General features: G+C 48.8%; 1 protein-coding gene across 1 annotated transcript; it reads left to right on the top strand.

The window, feature by feature from the left end:
* The first annotated feature begins 237 nt into the window (after positions 1-237).
* PPID (peptidylprolyl isomerase D) lies at positions 238-18,365 on the top strand. Its single transcript, XM_044300046.1, has 10 exons — positions 238-400; positions 2,617-2,757; positions 2,881-2,987; positions 4,386-4,574; positions 6,282-6,404; positions 6,544-6,650; positions 8,222-8,363; positions 14,589-14,675; positions 14,758-14,800; positions 16,963-18,365. Exons 1-10 carry the CDS (start codon positions 316-318, stop codon positions 17,049-17,051), a joined length of 1,113 nt encoding a protein of 370 aa, XP_044155981.1. The 5' UTR covers positions 238-315; the 3' UTR covers positions 17,052-18,365.
* The last annotated feature ends 204 nt before the right edge of the window (positions 18,366-18,569 follow it).

The raw sequence follows: 18,569 nt of genomic DNA on the forward strand, positions 1-18,569 counted from the left end.
CCCAGACAAGCCCTTCCCTGAAACCTGTTCTCCATAGCTCTGCCATATGTGCATTACTACAGCGAGCCGCCCTATTACAAGACTGGAGGTCTGCAGCCCCCAGTACAGAGCAGCGCCTCACTACACCGCTCTCCCGCGGCAGGGGGCGCTCCCGCCACAGGAATGAGCGCGCACTCAGCTCCACAAAGCTCCAGAACCATCCAGAACCACAGAGGGGCGGGTCCTACAGCGGAAGTCCCGCCCCCGCCGCACCGGAAGTGTGCTCAGGTGTAAGAAGCCGGTGAACAGTTATAGGAAATTGTCCGCAGGGAGAACATGGCTAACCCGGCTCCCAACAGCAGGCCGTCCAACCCGGAAAACCCGCGGGTGTTCTTTGATGTGGAGGTGGGAGGCGAACAGGGTGAGTGGTGGGCGCGGAATGAATGAAGTCACTGGGCACACGTGCCCCATAGGCTGCCCATCGTGTGCCCCCCCTGACAGTGTGTATGGGGCTGGGTTTCATCCTCTGGGGGGTGCCCGGCAGCCGCTGATCTCTCTGCTCGTTGAAGTAAATGTGTATTCCTGCTATGTGCAGGGGCTGATTAGGACTTGTGTCATGCCCCGCCCAGGATGCAGTGTGCTGGCTGGGTCCTTCCAGGTGACTGCTACTTGTTTTACGATAACCACGGCCCCAGGGTGAAATCCACAGAATAAACTGACACCGGACACTTGTCAGCAGGATCCACTCTATTCAATCAGGCCCGTGAATGGGCCCTTAGTGGTAACCAGTGCTCAGGTGGTAGGGCCCACCTCTTGATGTGCCATGGATTTTCACAAGACAGATTGATTTCATCGACAGAATGAACTTTACCAGGCATTATACCTGGTTAAATAGGGTTGATCCTGCTGTTATCTTATACTGCAGATTTCTTCTGAAAAACCTTATTGAAATTTCTTCAAATCTCATCTCCTCGGCGGCTACTGTATAACGGATCCGCAGTGCCTCCGCCACTTGTGTACATACTTGGGGTACGGCCACATGTAGGGAGATGGAAGTTTTCATGCAGATCTGCAGTGCGTACCGCAGCAGTGACGCCGTGAGAAGGTCCACATGTACACTGTGTAAGAATACCACTCAGTCCTCATATCGGACACATTGAGGCTAGTTCCACACTAGTGTTAAGAGATCCGGCATTGCCGGACGCTACCTGAATGCCCACTGGCCCCAATAACTGTAATGGGGTCCGGGGTACATCCGACTGCAACCCGGCAAATATGTCGAGAATCGGCTTGACAAAATTCCCTGCACGTTGACATTTGCACTGCTTGGTCCGGTCTATTAAAGTGCAGTTGAAGATGAGCCTCTAGGTGTAATGGCGACGCCCCTGTTGCACCTAGGGACTCATTTGCATATAATAAAACATCATTTTTCTCAGTAATGTGGGCACAAATGAACATGGGGCCAACACAGATGTCTTCAGCTGCCAAGCGCACATGTAAGGCTACTTTCACGCGTTTGGTGCGGATCCGTCATGGGTCTGCACAGACGGATCCGTTCAGATAATAGAACCGCATGCATTTGTTCAGAACGGATCCGTTTGTATTATCTTTAACATAGCCAAGACGGATCGGTCTGGAACACCATTGAAAGTCAATGAAGGACGGATCCGTTTTCTATGGTGCCAGATTGTGTCAGTGAAAATGGATCCGTCCCCATTGACTTACATTGTGTGCCAAGATGGATCCGTTTCGTCAGACGGACACCAAAGCGGAATGGTGACTGATCGGAGGCAAACTGATGCATTCTGAGTGGATCCTTTTCCATTCAGAATGCACTAGGGCAAAACGGATCCGTTTTGGACCGCTTGTGAGATCCCTGAACGGATCTCGCAAACATAAACGACAACAAAACAGTGTGAAAGTAGCCTAACAGGTCAGCCGGTAGTATGACAGCCTCAACATGGAGCCAGTTGGCGTCCTAGTGGCTGCAAGTGACGGTGACTGAAGGTTGCCAGCAGTACTGCACTTGTGGGTAAGTGCCATGCAGTGCAAACAATCTGCCAAATACCACCCACAACTTGTTTAACCCCTCTCCGACCTCGCCACATAAATTTATGTTGGTGGTCAGGTATTTACGAAGGGTGCCTGCTCACAAATGGAGTGGGAGCCATAGCCGCCAGGGGTGGTACGAGGCTGCTGCATGTTAGTCCCTATTGGGCTCCTTAGGATAATAAACTCCACTGCTGATGCATCGCTTTTCTCATAGACTCCAGTCCGATTGCTTGTTATAGCTCCCTAACGGAAATTTTAAGAAGCGTAAAAAAAGTAAAGTTGCCCCCCTTTACCCAAAATTAAAATCCATAATTAAGAAAATTTAAATAATGGGCATCGCCACATGCAAAAAGGCCCCTACTATTAAAATATTTATCCTAAACGGCGAAACGGAAAAAGTAAAAATGGCCGATTCACCGTCGGTTGCTTTATCTCCCACTAAAAATTGAATCAAAAGTGATGAAGTTGTCTACCACTGGTGTATGACTGCCTTGAGCTGGACTCTTTACCGTGTATTTCTGTGTGCCATGTAGGATACGTAATACCTCTGCTTGCATCTAATCTTCCTGCCTATTACCTTCGCAGTTGGCCGGATTGTGATAGAGTTGTTTGCTGATGTGGTTCCAAAAACGGCTGAAAACTTCCGAGCGCTGTGCACTGGCGAAAAAGGTTTAGGGAAGACGACCGGGAAGCCTCTTCACTTTAAAGGATGTCCCTTTCATAGGAGTAAGTACTGCTTGTCTGCGTAATTCCATGGCCAAGACGAACCCCAACAGATCAGATGTTACCCAGTCTGCACACCTCTACTGCTTTAGGTTCCTTTTAAGTTTCTTTTTCTGCTTTTCCTAGTTATTAAGAAGTTTATGATCCAGGGTGGAGACTTCTCAAACCAAAATGGAACTGGTGGTGAAAGTATATACGGAGAGAAATTTGAGGATGAAAACTTCCATTACAAGGTATTTGATGTTCTTGTGGAAGGACTTTACTTTATTTTTATGGATTTTATCTAAATGAAGCCTAGCCATGTTCTGTGCTCGTAATGCTAGAGGCCTACATGCATCCCATATATGCTGGGAAAACTCCCCGGTGTGTGCCCCAAACATACCCAACGAAGACCAAAAGAGTGTACTTCTAGCCTCTGTCAGGCTGTTGTGCGACCTTATCCCGTTTTTAACCCCTTAATGACCAGTGTGTTTTGGTCCTAAATGGCATGAATGGCCTAAATGGTCAAGACCAGTATGGCAGTTTTTTTTTGTACCTTTCTTTTATTGAAATATTTTTTGTTTAGTTTAAGCTCTATATAATCTTTTTATCTCAACTAGAGGAGCCAATGTACTAGGACCCAGCTGATCACATGATCAACGGACCCTAAAGTTGAAGGGGTTTTCTGAGATTTTCATACTGATTGGTGGGGGTCCAACACCCTGGACCCCGGCTGATAAGCTGATTGAGACAGCCGTGTCTGCAGTGTAAATCTCAGGCCGTTCAGTATTCGGCACAGTGAGGAAGCCAGCAGCCGCCTTCCCTGCCTGCGCCGAATACTGAACAGCGCGAGATTTACACTGCAGACACGGCCGGCGGGGGGAGAGCAGCGATGCCCTGGCCCTGTCAATCAAGAGAAGAAGGGCGTGAAAATAGGTGGGAGAACGTAGCCTCTAGGAGCAGGTGCTCCTAGAGGCTAATTTAGCATATTATAGAAGTTAGTCTTTCTCGGCGGCAGGCAGTGGTATGGCTCTAATATAGTTATGTTCAGCTGACATTAGCCCATTGACTAAAATGGGATCTGGCTGGTTTCCCGTATAAGTGTCGTCTGGTTTTTGCCAGACAAACATTGGTGCACGCGCCATTTTTTTGTTCGGCTGAAACCTGGCACTCCCCCTGGTAACCAGATGAGTCCCTGCCGGATCCCATAAGTCAATGGGGTCTGGCGGTGCAGGGCCCTGTCTGGCTACGCCGGATACAATGGGCTCAGGCAGGGTGTTCCTGTGCTGGCGAGCCCGCTGGATACCTTTTACCGCAGAGGTGAAAGTAACCTAGAAACGCCACCAAATTACAAATCTGCCACCAAAAGTGACCTGTTTCCAACTACCGATCTGCTACTGACTTTGCTGTGTTTATTGTGCCAGTTCTGAAAAGGGGTTCAAGTTTTACCTAAAGTTTGACTGAGCTGTAAATGACTGACCTTCGCTGTGCGACTTGTCGGACTTCATAACTTTCCTTTGAGCTGCTATGGATTTGTCATTTTTCTGACTTTCCACAGCAATGTCTGTGCTAGGTTTCTTGAGATGTTAAGGAATATTGTATATTATGTCTAAAATGCACTGATCATTTTTAATTTCCCCACCCATTTGCAGCATGACAGGGAAGGCCTGCTCAGTATGGCCAACGCCGGCCCCAATACTAATGGTTCTCAGTTCTTCATCACGACTGTCCACACTCCCCATTTAGATGGGAAACACGTGGTATTTGGTCAAGTCCTCAAAGGATATGGCATTGTGAAAATGCTAGAAAATGTCGAAGTTAACGAAGAAAAGCCATCCAAAGTAAGTTCTGTGCTGGTTATATTTGTTTTGTGAGTAATCCATAAGAAATGGTGATGCAGATTTCTATAGAATTTCTTACTTTGTGCAAGTGGAATTTTAGGTAAAGGACTGTTTTTCTAAAGAGGTGCAGGTGGCACATTGGCCAGAGAGGATCCTCCAGGGAGCGCCTCTGAGAAGCCCTCCTTCCAAAACTTCTACTGTCTTTCCAGCGCTGCTACATTGTTTCAAATGCATAGTTTTGTAGGACTATTATGATAATGTATTAAAAATGTACTCTTAGGCTACTTTCACACTAGCGTTACTCTTTTCCGGCATAGTTCCATCAAAAGGGCTCTATGCCGGAAAAGAACTGATCAGGCATATTCCAATGCATTCTGAATGGAGAGTAATCCGTTCAGTTTGCATCAGTATGCCTTCCGCTCAGTCACTGTCAGGTGTTTTGGCTGCATGCTGCGGTATTATGTCTGTCCAAAATGCCTGATCAGTCGCCGGAATGCCGGATCCAGCATTAGTTCCCATTGACTTGGATTAGTGCCAGACCCGGCATTGCAACTGAAGGACGGATCCGGGAAAACTGTGAAAAAGACTCCAAGACGGATCCGTCCATCCGCATGACAAGCGGAGAGACTGATCTATTCTTGCAATGCATTTGTAGACTGACTCGCACCCGGATCAGTCTACAAATGCTGTCAGTTATCACACTGATCGGCGGATCCGGCTGGCAGCTCTGCCGACGGAACTGCCTGCCGGATCACACTAACGCTAGTGTGAAAATAGCCTTAATTAGGGATGTCATGATACCAGAATTTTGACTTTGCTTTTGATACCAAGTGTGTATATATATATATATATATATATATATATATATATATATATATATATATATATATATTATACTTGTGCTACACGGTTATACACTACACATGGCATATACATACATACATATATATATGTGGGTATACACCATATATTGTGCTGCATAGACAGACAGGTATACACTACATATACATGTGTATACTAGAGATCGACCGATTATCTATTTTTACCGATATCGGACGATATTCAGGATTTTGACCGTTATCGGACGATATTCAGGATTTTGACCGTTATCGGCATCTATTTTGCCGATATTCCAATAACGTATGGGGAACAAGGATTGCGCTGCTGACAGCGCTCTCCGTGTTCCCTCAGCGGCAGCACAGGGGACAAGGAAGCAGTGTCTCCTCCCCCCTGTGCTGCTGCTGCCGCCAATGAGAGGAAGGAGGAGAAGGGGAGGGGCTGTGGCCACTGCACCACCAATGAAGATACCTCTCATTAATTCATATACAGGAGGCGGGAGCTGCAGAATCACATAGCCGGCTCCCGACCTCTATGAGCAATAGCTGCGATCTGCGGTAGTTAACCCCTCAGGTGCCGCGGATTGCAGCTACCGCTCATAGAGGTCGGGAGCCAGCTATTTGATTCTGCAGCCAGCTCCCTCCTACTATAAATCTTCATTGGTATAAATCCCCCACTGCCTTCTCTGCTGCTGCGCTCTCCCCTGGCTCGACTACAATAAGTATCAAAAGTATTGATACCCGGATCATCCCTAGTACTGATTGTGTGAAAAAAATATGAAACATACACATATACTATACGTGAACTAAACCGGTATTTGAATATAGATATTGGGCGACATATATTAACATGCTTTTGTTTTCCATATAGCTGTGTGCAATAGCAGAATGTGGAGAGCTGAAAGATGGAGACGAGTTGGTCATCCCTCCTTTGGATGGCTCTGGAGACACCCATCCTGACTTCCCAGAAGACTCCGATGTGGAATTAAATGACGTAAGCACTCTCTACGTTTCACTCTCCTATTTCCTGAGATATATGCAGTAGTTGTATTTACTGCCGATGGTGCAAATTAATAGTTTTATTCCAAAGTCTTCCTAACTGAACTGTGTGCTGCAATGCTTTGGTCCAACAGGTTGAAAAGATCGTCAGCATAGCAGAAGACGTCAAGAATATCGGGAACAATTTCTTCAAGTCTCAGAATTGGGACATGGCAATAAAAAAGTACAACAAGGCTTTAAGGTAAAGTAAACCCAAGTAATATCCTGAAATGTGCTTGGACAGAGACTTGTTAGAGCCCCCTGAAAGGTAAAGGTTTCACATCGCCCCCTACAGGTTTCCAGCTTACTTTTCGCTGTCATTTTCATGACTCTCCCACAATGTTTTAAAAGGGCTGTCCAGCACTTTAAATCATGACCTAGCCTCAGGGTAGGCCTTCACTAGCTGATGAGTGGGGGTCCTACGCCCCGCACTTGCCGATCAGCTGTAAATAGAAGTGGAGGGAGCTCGCAACTGCATTGCTGCACCCATTGAAGTGAATGGGAGCAGTGCTGCAGTTATAAGCACTGTCCACTACAGTGACAGTGCTGTGTAGTTCTGGCAGTGGTGTTGATCGGTGGGGGTCCGCAGTGTCGTCTCCTGCCAAACGGCAACCTCAAAAAGGAAGTGTACTTGTATTAGACACCTTTTTTATAGCTACATTGTCTCGTCACAGACCAGGGTGTTTTAATGCTGAATTCAGTGGACGTGCTGCATGTTTATTTGTAGATCACCCTAAGAGTGTTTAGGGGGCATTCATGGCATTTGTCCTGTGAACCACTCCTTGCTCCATGAGATTAGCACAATGATCACTTATTACAGTCATAGTTCTGGAAACTCTTAAAACTTTTTAGCGTTAAAGGGGTTGTCTGATGCTAGAACACAGGGGTGGACTGAGAACTTGGCCCTGGAAAAAACTAAGGCTCCATTCACACGTACAAGAATAGCCATATTCTATTAGTGTAGGCGATGTGCAGTCCGCAAAATGCGGAACGCACATTGCCGGTGTCTGTGTTTTGTGGATCCGCAAAATGCCTTACGGACGTGTGAATGGACCCTAAAAGCGCTCAGTTTTGTAATCTGGTCCAAATTGCCAGACGGCCGGACCAACACGGATAGGCAGGGTCAGCAATACAATATTACTGCACATTATTATACTACAGTGCATGACAAAATACTGCCCCTCTCTGGTGGACAGCGCCAGCTGCCATGTTCTGTCCTCCTATTCCAGTTGCCTCAAATTGGCTATACAGGCGAAGTCAGGAGAGCAGCGTCGGATCATTACTTACCATGGCTGGTAGGGGGGCTCAGGTGAACCCTTGGGCGTCTGCCTACTGGGAAGTTTCCCTGTTGGTTCTAGAACCAGCTCTAAATTTCAGATGTAACATTAAAAAAACTCCATAATATGCTTTAAGTTTTGAAAACTGCTTGGATCACCCTATTGCAGTCCCAGACTTCTGAGCTTCCATTTTGACATGGGCTGTTGTGTCCGGGAGCTTCCTCCCCCTCCCTATGTGTCGGTGGTGTGTGTGGAGGGGCTGGCTTAGTTATTTCGTAAGACATCTTTCTTCTCTTGCACTGCTCCTTCCAAGACAGAAGGGGCTGACGTAGCTTCTGAACTGAGCCAGACGGCAGCCCATTCACACATTACTGACACATGGGGAGGAAGCTCCGTGCCTGGTCCATAAGGTCACAGTCTACAGAATCGGCTCCACTTTGGGGACCTCATGGACATTACTAAAATCAGACAATCTTTGTATTTTTTTATTTTGCAGATATGTGGAAAGTTGTAAAGATGTCACCGGAGATGACAACATTGCAAAGTTAAATCCAATTGCAGTAAGTTGCAACCTGAATATCGCTGCTTGTAAACTGAAAGGGTCCGACTTCAGAGCAGCAATTGAGAGCTGCCACGAGGTAAGTGGTCATGTGGCCTGGCCGCTGCTAAAGAGTACCGAGAAGCGCTTAAGGCCTAATGCACACAAGCGTATTTTGGATCCGATCCGCTTTTTTTTTTTTTTTTTTTTTTTTTGTGGATTGTATGTGGACCCATTCATTTCTGTGGGTCTGCAAAAAATACAGACAACACACGGATGTCATAAGTGTACTGTCTGCGTACATATGTCCATTCCGTAGAACATGTCCTATTGTCTGTTTTGCAGACAAGAATAGCCAGCTCTAGCGATGGGAGTGAGAACTGCGGCATGTTACATGGATTATATCTGTATTTCTCGCCCAGTTTCCTTGGGGGACACAGAAGACCTTGGGTATAGCTCATCTCCATAGGAGCCGTGACACTAAGTGAAAACTGTTAGCCCCTCCTCCACAGCTATACCCTCAGCCTGGAGAGAGAGGCTGCCAGTTTTTGCTTAGTGTCCAAGGAGGCAAGACACTCCCTGCTACTGCAGGGCTGTTTTCTCCTTTGTTGTTTTTTTTAAATTTTTTTGATTTTTACTTTTTTATTTTCTTTTGTTCCAGAATACGGGACAACAGAGACGCACTAGACCTCTCTGTTTCTCCCGGGGTTGAGCTGCGCCAGTGCCGGTATCCGCACTGCTGCCTCCCCCACAGAAGGCAAGGTGGACCAGGGCAGCCCAGCTCCCCTGCATCCCGCCAGCGTAAGGGTCGCCCGCACGCCAAGTCCCTCTTCCAGCGTCCTGCCACTACGGTGCCAGTAGCTGAAGGGGCGACCCTGCTGGAACGGACCGAGGGTGAAGACGGCTGTGGTGAGAGAGTGGCTTCTCCAGCCCTACGACCCCCCCCCCCCCCCCCCACCCCGGTCTCCTGCTTGACTGACCCCCATACTGGTCTGGCCACCCTAGTTTGTTTTATTAGTTCCCTCTCCTCCCCTCCACTATAGGTGCATCCACTGAGGGGTTATGCTGGCGTCCCTATCATGCCGCCCAGGGAGCTGCCTCTCTCCTTGCAGGGTCCCCCATCCCCCCCTATCGCCTTACCGGTGCGCAGGCATCCCTCCTTGAGACGGCTCAGGGCCTGGGCCCTCTCCTGACTGCTGCGGCGTAGGGCCCTTGTTTCCGGTCCGCGGGGTGGGCTCCCGTGGCCGGCATGACTGCGGTGTTCAGCGGACCCCGGCCGACCGCAGGTGCTCGGAGAGGCTGTCTTCCGGTCGGTCGGGCGCCGCAGAAAGGTTCTATCCCGGGCTCCTTCTTCCGGGCCCCCTGATTCTCCGGCCCGCGGGGTGGGCTCCCGCGGCCGGTATTGTGCATGCGCCGCTTCGCTCCCTCCAGATCCCGGCCGGTACCTCCGGGCACCGCAAACTTTAGGCCCCGGCTTCGCGGCCTACTAGGCCGCAATATTCCGGCCTCGATTGGAGGGGGCGGGCATTCGCAGGCGCGAATTCTTCCCGCCGGAGGTCCCCCCGCCCCCAGGGGATCGCTGCACCGCCCTCGGGTCCGATCTGTATTAACCTCTTGGACGCTGACGGCTGCCATCTGGAGGAGACCCTGGGATGGCTAGCCTCTCAGTGAGGCTGTGCTCTTATATGGTGGCCCCTTCCTGCCTAAAAGAGGCTGTGTTTTACAATAATAAATAGAAGAAAAAAAAAAAAAAAAATAAAATTAAAATAAAATAAAAAATATAATAATATTAATAATGAAGTGTATTTTATGTTGGCTGCGCAGGATACTGCAGCCTGACCTTAGAGCGCTGGCCGTATGCCTGCCCCTATTCTATAGGTGGCATGTTGCGCTCCGTGGCACTGGCCAGGTATACATGTTTCCCTTTCTAGGCGGACCCTTGCCCTCTCCTGGGGTACGGCGCTGGCCAGGTGCAGGCCGCCTTTTTCTATAGGCAGAATTAGTCGCCCTCTCCAGTCGCGGTGCTGGCCATGTGCATGACCCCCCATTATAGGCGGCATACTGCACTCTCTCTGGCTGCGGGCTGGCCTTGTGCATGACCCCCTTTCTGTAGGCGGAATACTGCCCTTTTACCGCATACGATGCTGACCATGTGCACGACCCCCTTCCATAGGCGGAACGCTGCACTCTCGCTGGATTTGCTACGGCCATATGCGTGACCCCCTTCCATAGGCGGAACGCTGCACTCTCGCTGGATTCGCTACGGCCATATGCATGACCTCCTTCCATAGGCGGAACGCTGCACTCTCGCTGGGTTCGCTACGGCCATATGCATGACCTCCTTCCATAGGCGGAACGCTGCACTCTCGCTGGGTTCGCTACGGCCTTATGCATGACCTCCTTCCATAGGTGGAATGTTGCACTCTCTCTGGCTAAGCTGCTGGTCATACGCATGACCTCCGTCCAAAGGAGGACTGCTGCGCTCTCTCTCTGGATTCGCTGCCGGCCATATGCATGACCTCCGTCCATAGGCAGAACGCTGCACTCTCGCTGGATTCGCTGCCGGCCATATGCATGAACCGGCCATGTGCATGACCTCCTTCCATAGGCGGAATGCTGCACTTTCCGGATTCGTTGCCGGCCATACGCATGACCTCCGTCCATAGGCGGAATGCTGCACTCTCTCTGGATTTGCTGCCGGCCATGTGCATGAACTCCTTCCATAGGTGGATTGCTGCACTATCATTGGATTCGCTGCCGGCCATGTGCACGACCCCTTCCTTGGGTGGTGTGCTGCACTCACTGGAATCGCTGCCAGCAATGAGCATGTATCCTTTCCTCAGGCGGCATACGCACAACACCGCTGACTGTGGTTGTTTTCTCGCCAGTGCGTTGCTGGCCATGTGCATGTCCCGCATCCTGGCGGGGTGCTTGCATTTTTGCTGGATGCGGTGACGGCCGTGTGCATTACCCCGCCCCTTTCTGGGTGGAATACTGCTCTTTCGCCGGATGTGTTGCGGGCCATACACGGCCCTCCTCATCCATGGGCGAAAAATTTGCAACCTCACGTGACCCATGGCTGTCCGTGATATGCTGTGCGGGATTCTTGCATGTTCTCCTTCATTGTGGAGTGGTTGCACTCTCACAGTATTCGGTGTTAGGTGGGTTATTGCGCACTCGCTTAATGGTTGGATAACCCCGTGCATGTCCCCCTTTCACTGGGCGGACCTCCCTCCTGCGTTCCCGCTGGGTACTGTGCGGCCATGTGATTGGTCACCTTCTGGGCAGACTATAGTATGTTCTACTTCTCTGAAGTTGTTACTGGCCTTGGGCATCCCCCCTTTGGGACGGGCCTTTTCATTCTTACCAGCTGCAGTGTTGCCAGATACGTTTCCCCCTTTTCTGGGGGGCCTGCCTGCATTTCCATCGCATGCCATACTGATGTCCTGTGCATAACTCCCTTTCAGGTTGCGCTTTGCACTTCCGTTGATACTGTTGGACTCTGTGGCTGATCCCCTTCACTGGGTGTCTATTTTTTTGCGGTGAGCGGTATTTCTGGTGCACTCTGTCCGTTGTTTGGGCCGTGTATGCCTTCTCCTCCCATAGGTGGGTTGGCCTTCTCACTGCTTGCGGGGCTGCTCGTACGTATGCCTCACTTCCTCCTGCGACATTCCCTCTTTTTCTCTTGGAATGTGGTGCTTGTCACGGGCCTTGCGCTCTTCTCTAAAGAGATCATTCTGTCCACCTGTGTAACCCTTGGGTGCTGTCATACAAGCATTAAAAGAATGCCATTGTATTCAAAGGTGTATTCCTTAGATATAGTAGATGGGCCCTACTGCTCTCTACTTCGCCGAGCTGGGTGGTGCTCGTTTCTCTGGTTTGGCCTGTATATTGTGGTCCCGTTGGTCGGCATCCACCATGTCCGTTGGCCTTTCCACCTGGGGAGTGTTCGTGGTTCTTTGATAGGTGCCCTTTCGTTCTCCCGTGCACTCGCTTCCGGCGCAAGTGGTCACTGGGTCGAGAGTGCCGTTTGCAGTGCCACTCGTTTTCGGCGTTGGCTCTGGTGGGGCTGCTGTTCCCTCGCCTGCTACTGTTTCCTCCTCTTCGGGTGTCGTGCAGTATGAGTCTTTTCTTTTGGCGCCCCCTCCGCGCTTCAGGCTGGTCCGCTACCGGGTTCGGGCCGCTTTTCTCGGGATGGTCACCCAGCTTCTCTTGGGTGCTCGCTTACCCAGGTCCGTAGGACCTCCACCTTGGGTTCTTCAGGGTACTCTCCTTCTGCGTGGCAGTGAACCGGGCGTCTCAGTGAGCGGGGTTCTGCCTTTGAGCTGTCCTATGGCTTCCCTGTTGCCCACTCCTCCTTTCGGTTGGAGGGTGTTATGCCGGCCTCTGTCTCGACTGCCTTTTCTCGCCGGCTCTGCTTGGCTCCCGCTCGGTTCGGCTCGGCTCCCTCCGGTGTGGCTTTTGCCCCGGCCGCGCTTCAGTGGCGGTTCCTTCACTGCCCTCCCCTCTGGGGAGAGCTTGGTTGTTCATGTGGATGGTTCTGATGTTCCTCTTGGCCTCGTACTGTCTCCCTTGTTCACTCTGGCTGTAACTTGGGAGGAACCCCCATTCGGTCGAGATTGTCATTAGATCTCCCACACCGGGACTGTAGGACGTCTTCCTGTGGTGGCTACATCGACATGGACTTTAGCCTGTCTTGTCCTGGCGGTTACTGGGCGGACCCTTCGGTTCCTTTCCGTCTGTCCTTCTGCTCCCCCACTCCGGGTGGTTACAGGACAACGTTGCTCGGGGGCCGACGGGACCAGTTTTTGCCGACCGTACTGCCCGTGTTTCGGGTCTGCGCCTGTTCGCATTGGGTTTTCACCCGCTTGCCCAGGCGACTCTTGCGTGCTCGCTAGTGTTCGCTCCTAATGATTCTGTCTTTCTCCAGATCCGACCTAGATCTGGGACTGGGACTCTGTTGCTTGAAGTGTCAAGTGTCGGCGCTGTCCTTCCCCTTTCAGCGTTCCCCGGCCCTCTGGGCCTGTCAGGACCCTCTTCCATGGAGCGGCTTTGGGGTTCCCTTGTACTGCCCCTGGGTACCGCCCTGGGCATTGCATACTGGGCTCTTGGCACTCCAGTCTTTCCCTTGGAGCCGTTACAGAAGCTCTCTCTACTCCTTCTGTCCTGTACGGTTATGTTTCCGTAGCCGTCGTGTCTCTGGCGGGTGCCTGGGTGGCGGCCCTTCTTGTTCCGGGCCTTCTCTTTCCTCAGGACAGGGCTGTTCTCCATCCCGTCTCTTCCTTCCTTCTGAAGGTGGTGTTTGTCTTTCATTTTGACGAGGCTTTCGTCCTCCCCTTTCCACCCCCGGGAACGGACTCTTCTTCAGATTTGGGAGTTGTTTGGGCCTTGCGGTTTTTACTTGGAGATCTCCGGCTCTTGTCGACGTTGGGTCACTTGGTTTTCTAGGAGGTCCGCGCAACGGGTTGGTGGCCTCCGGGGTGGCTTTCCTCCGCTTTCTCACTGTGGTTATTGCTGTGGTTACCGCACCAAGGGCAGGGTTCTGCTTTTGGTGTCTCCGTTCATTTCACCAGAGTTGTCGGTGCCTCCTGGGCCGGAGGCATTTGGCTTCGGCCATGCGTCTGTGCGAGGCGGTCACTGGTCTGCCTTACAGCGTTCTACAGGGTGCCTACTCTGGCTTCGGCAGGTGCTGCCTTGGGCCGCCTGGTCTGCGGGCGGCGGTTTCTTGATGCCTTCGGGTGCTTCGCCTTGGTGCTGTGGTCCCTCCCCCTTTTGGACTGCTTTTGAACGTCCCAAGGTCTTCTGTGTCCCCCAAGGAAACTGGGCGAGAAAACGAGATTTTTGTATAACTTACCAGTAAAATCTCTTTCTCGCTCTTTCCTTGGGGGACACAGCACCCACCCATTCTTTGTTTTTCTCTACACGGTTTCCGAGTTGTTTTACCCGTTGGGTAGTTGGCTTGTTGGTTCCACTTTTGGACTTTGCCTTTTTTCACTACTTGGACACGCAACTGGCAGCCTCTCTCTCCAGGCTGAGGGTATAGCTGTGGAGGAGGGGCTTAACAGTTTTCACTTAGTGTCACGCCTCCTATGGAGATGAGCTATACCCAAGGTCTTCTGTGTCCCCCAAGGAAAGAGCGAGAAAGAGATTTTACTGGTAAGTTATACAAAAATCTCGTTTTTGAGGACCACACAATAGATATGGTCATGTGCATGTAGTCTTACAGAAATGCGTCTCCAAGAGTTCCTGTTCATTATTTGTAATTTTTATTTATTTTGAATCCAAATTTTTTAATTTTATTTATTTTTCTTTACCCTTTTTGTAGGCTCTTGAACTTGATCCAGCTAATACAAAAGCACTTTACAGACGGGCCCAGGGCTGGCAGGGTTTAAAAGATTATGAGCAAGCACTGGTAAAGTGTTACAATGAACGGATATGGTTTTAAAAATGTTAATTTCGTTTGAAGATTTAACAATCTTTCTCTACATTTCTAGGATGACCTTAAAAAGGCCCATGAGTTGGCTCCTGAGGACAAAGGTAGGTCTAGATGGAAAAGTTCTCGTTCTGATTGTTGTGTAGTTTCTGCTTTGCAGGCAGCATGGACACACATTTGTACCTGTTACATGTGCGCTTGGCAGCTGGAGGCATCTGTGTTGGTCTCATGTTCATATGTGCCCGCAGTGCTAAGAAAAATGTTTTAATATATGTGAATGAGCCACTATGAGCAATGGGGGCGTTGCCGTTACACCTAGAGGCTCTGCTTTCTCTGCAACAGCCGAACCCTTTAATTGACAGGGCCAGGTGATGAGGTTTTCACAGCTTGGCCTCTTTCCTGTTGCTTTTAGAGACTCGTTTACATATGTTAAAGCATCCATTTTTCTCAGCAATGCGGGCACATATGAACATGGGACAAACACAGATGCCTTCAGCTGTTAAGCGCACATGTAACAGGTCAGTCAGATTCATGGGTCCAAATCTGCTGACAGATGCCCTTTAATTCTCTACTTTTGTTTATCTTAGAAGCAAGTTTTTATAGTGACGTGCTACAGTTCAGGGCCCCCATTCTTTAGTAATAACGTCACTCCGTAGGGTTCCGTTCCGCACCATTTCGCTTCTCCAGATTTGCAAACCCATTCATGTGAATGGGTCCGCATCTGTGATGCGGAATGCCCCCGGAACGGCACCCGTGTATTGCGGATCCGCAAATGCGGTCCGCAAGACAGCAATGGGCTGCCTAAGGCCTCTTGCACACAAACGTATTTTCTTTCCGTGTGTGTTTTTTGGTTGACTGAATGCAGAACTATTCCCATAAATGGGTCCGCAAAAAAAAAAAAAAACTGAAGTTACTGTGTGCATTCAGTTTCCGTATGTCCATATTTCCGTTCAGCCCAAAAAATAGAATGTCCTTTTTTGGTCCACTTTACGGACAAGGATAGTACTCTTTTATATTAGGAGCCAGCTGTTCCGTTCCGCAAAACACGGATTGTTACTTTCCACTACATCCTCTTGTCTAATCAGAAATCCGTCAGTCATTAGCAGAGTAATAGCGAACGAGCACTGATCTCGGTGACAGGCAAACACAGAAAAATATTCAGGCAGTAATATTTCATGTAATTAAAAATCTTTTGAAATGAAACTACTTGCTAAATTGTCAGTCTCTGCTCGTTAATGAGAAAATATCTGCCTGTCAATAGGACCCTAACTTTGTAATATATCTCATCAGAGAAAGATGTTTCCTTCTGTTTTTGGACTCCTCTCCTTCAGTGAAGCTACATTTCCATGCAGTGATTGAGCGCACTATTGCTTCCTTCCTGATTGTTAGTGAAGGTGAAGAGCAGCATTTGCATGCAGCGATCCCCTCCACTGTATGAGGCTGAGCGATGGCTACTGCTATGGCTCTTGTCCATACAGGTTATTTGTTTCTGGGCAGCAGATCACTTAGAAACGATGATTGAAACATAAAGATAATTTTGCTCATCGGATGATCCGCTTCACTTTTAGGGTCCATTCACACGTCCGTAAGTGTCTTGCAGATCTGCAAAACACGGACACTGACAATATGCATTCCGCAATTTGCAGACCGCACATCGCCGGTACTATAATAGAAACTGCCTAATCTGGTCCACAATTGCGGACAAAAATAGGACATGTTCTATTTTTTGCGGAAACGGAAGCACGGATGCGGAAGTGCGGATGCAGACAGCACATTCCGGCCCCATTGAAAATGAATGGGTCTGCACCCGTTCCGCAAAATTGCGGTACTGATGCAGACCCATTTTGCGGACGTGTGAATGGACCCTTAGACGGGCAGACTATCAGGAATGAATTTACGCAGGAACATTTGTCCCCGATAATTTGCCCAACAGTCGGGCAGTTTACAGGCAGATTGTATAGAGAAGCTGCTCAAAACTACAGGGTAAAAGTTTTGAGGAGAGGAGGCCTGGAGGGCTTGGAATCCATGTTTCAGGATTTACACACTTATCACCCTAATCCCCGTAAATGTGCTGCATACACACCGTGGTCAGTAACCTCGTATTCCCATTAGTTACACTGACAACGTGATCCTATGTTTAGAGACTTGGATTTCTGCCTCCACATCCCAGTGCTCGGAGCAGGTGCTGATGGCTTTCTGACAGATGTGCTGTTTATCCTTCTAATGCACGGTCCTGTCCTCCATCTCATTGACTTTCTCTCTCCAGCCATCAGCAGCGAGATCCTTCGGGTCAAGCAGAGGATTAAAGAACAGAAGGAAAAAGAGAAAGCAGTGTATGCAAAGATGTTTGCGTAACTGTTTACATTGAAGTGAGCATGCGGTATGCTGACAAGAACGTCTGGGCGCATAGTCAAACTGCTGTCCGATATAAAACCAAAAGAAAAAAATGTAATTTTTCAACCCAGGTGTGATATTTCACCTAAGTATTTCTGAAGGTTTACAGTCTCTTTTCAGTTTTTATTTTTGTCTCCTGTGACACTGCATGAACTATGCAACTGGTGGGATGTGCAGTGTATTTTTTTTATCTCTATTTTTTTTTTGTGGATAGGCTTTTATTGATCTCAAGCAGCGTTAGTGTTTTTTTTTCCTTGTATTTCTCGGTTATGCCAGGCCTACTCAGCTGAGGTTGTGGACATCACCCATCCAACTTTCTCAAGAAGTCTTTGCCTTGTGCTGTAGCAGATGCACTGAGAACCTGCCCTTGTATTAAGTAGTCCAGGTGACGTTACTGGAAGCTGCTTGGCAGTCTTGTGGCCTTTGTCTGACACCCAGCTGTGTACTCCTTGTCTAACGGTTTAGTAAGGCTCATTTTTTTGTGTTTTTACAGGAAGAACAGCAATCCTGTGTAATCATGGCTTATTGTTACATCATTCATAAACTCGAGCATAGAATGAATTGGTTTACTGTCTTTCATAATCTGCCAGGAGTCCATGGTTTCAGCTTCCAGCTCCTTATCGAATTACAGTCCAGATGGTGAACAGAGTATAAATTGATCCATTAATAGAAAAGGCAACACAACTGATAGTTTTTAAATGGGTAGATTTAATGGTCAGTAATGATTTAGTTGCAATAAAAGTTTAAGTTTTATGGGAGCGAAAGGCATATGTCAAGATAAGGCAAAAACAGCCTTAGGACTATATGCAAATTATGAGTCCATCGTTTGTCATACACGTAAAGGCGACAGATCTCTGCAAGTTATTTTTATATATATTTTTTGTTTCTGAATGCAAACAGTGATATAGATAGCAGTAGGGATGGGAGGGATCACACCGGCTGTACTGAGTATAGATGGGGGGAGGGGGTGTTAAGAGCTAACATGGCAGTCTGCAGTGTTTCTGTAGAGAAAGAGGTGGGCACCCAGGGCAGTCATACACTTCTCAGTAAAAAGGGGAAGTGATATAAGCATGAAGCTGTGCTGTTACAGAGCTAGTGAAGAAAGCAGCATCCTGGACACACAACCTCACATCTAGAATTTATTACTGTGCAAGATTTTTCCACATAAGAAAAGCTGAAAACTGGGAGTAGGTTGTAAACTTCATATTAAGATGTCCGAAGGAATAAAGACTGTCTAAAAATGTAATGCAAGATTTATTAAAACAAGAAAACTAGTATTTTATTTTTTTTCCCGACAACAACGTTGTCCATATCCACAACTCAATGTTTTCTCACCTGTTTACCGGCAATATATGGTTTCTAACCTTCCTGTAATACAGGGTTTAAAAATCCTAATCTAAAATATACAATTTCCCTTCCTGGTTTCCATGTGTTGTGTCCCTTGACATTGTGCTGCGACATTTGCTCTGGTCTGTGCTG

The sequence above is a fragment of the Bufo gargarizans genome, chromosome 1 (genome assembly GCF_014858855.1).
Source record: "Bufo gargarizans isolate SCDJY-AF-19 chromosome 1, ASM1485885v1, whole genome shotgun sequence".
Classification (NCBI taxonomy): domain Eukaryota; kingdom Metazoa; phylum Chordata; class Amphibia; order Anura; family Bufonidae; genus Bufo; species Bufo gargarizans.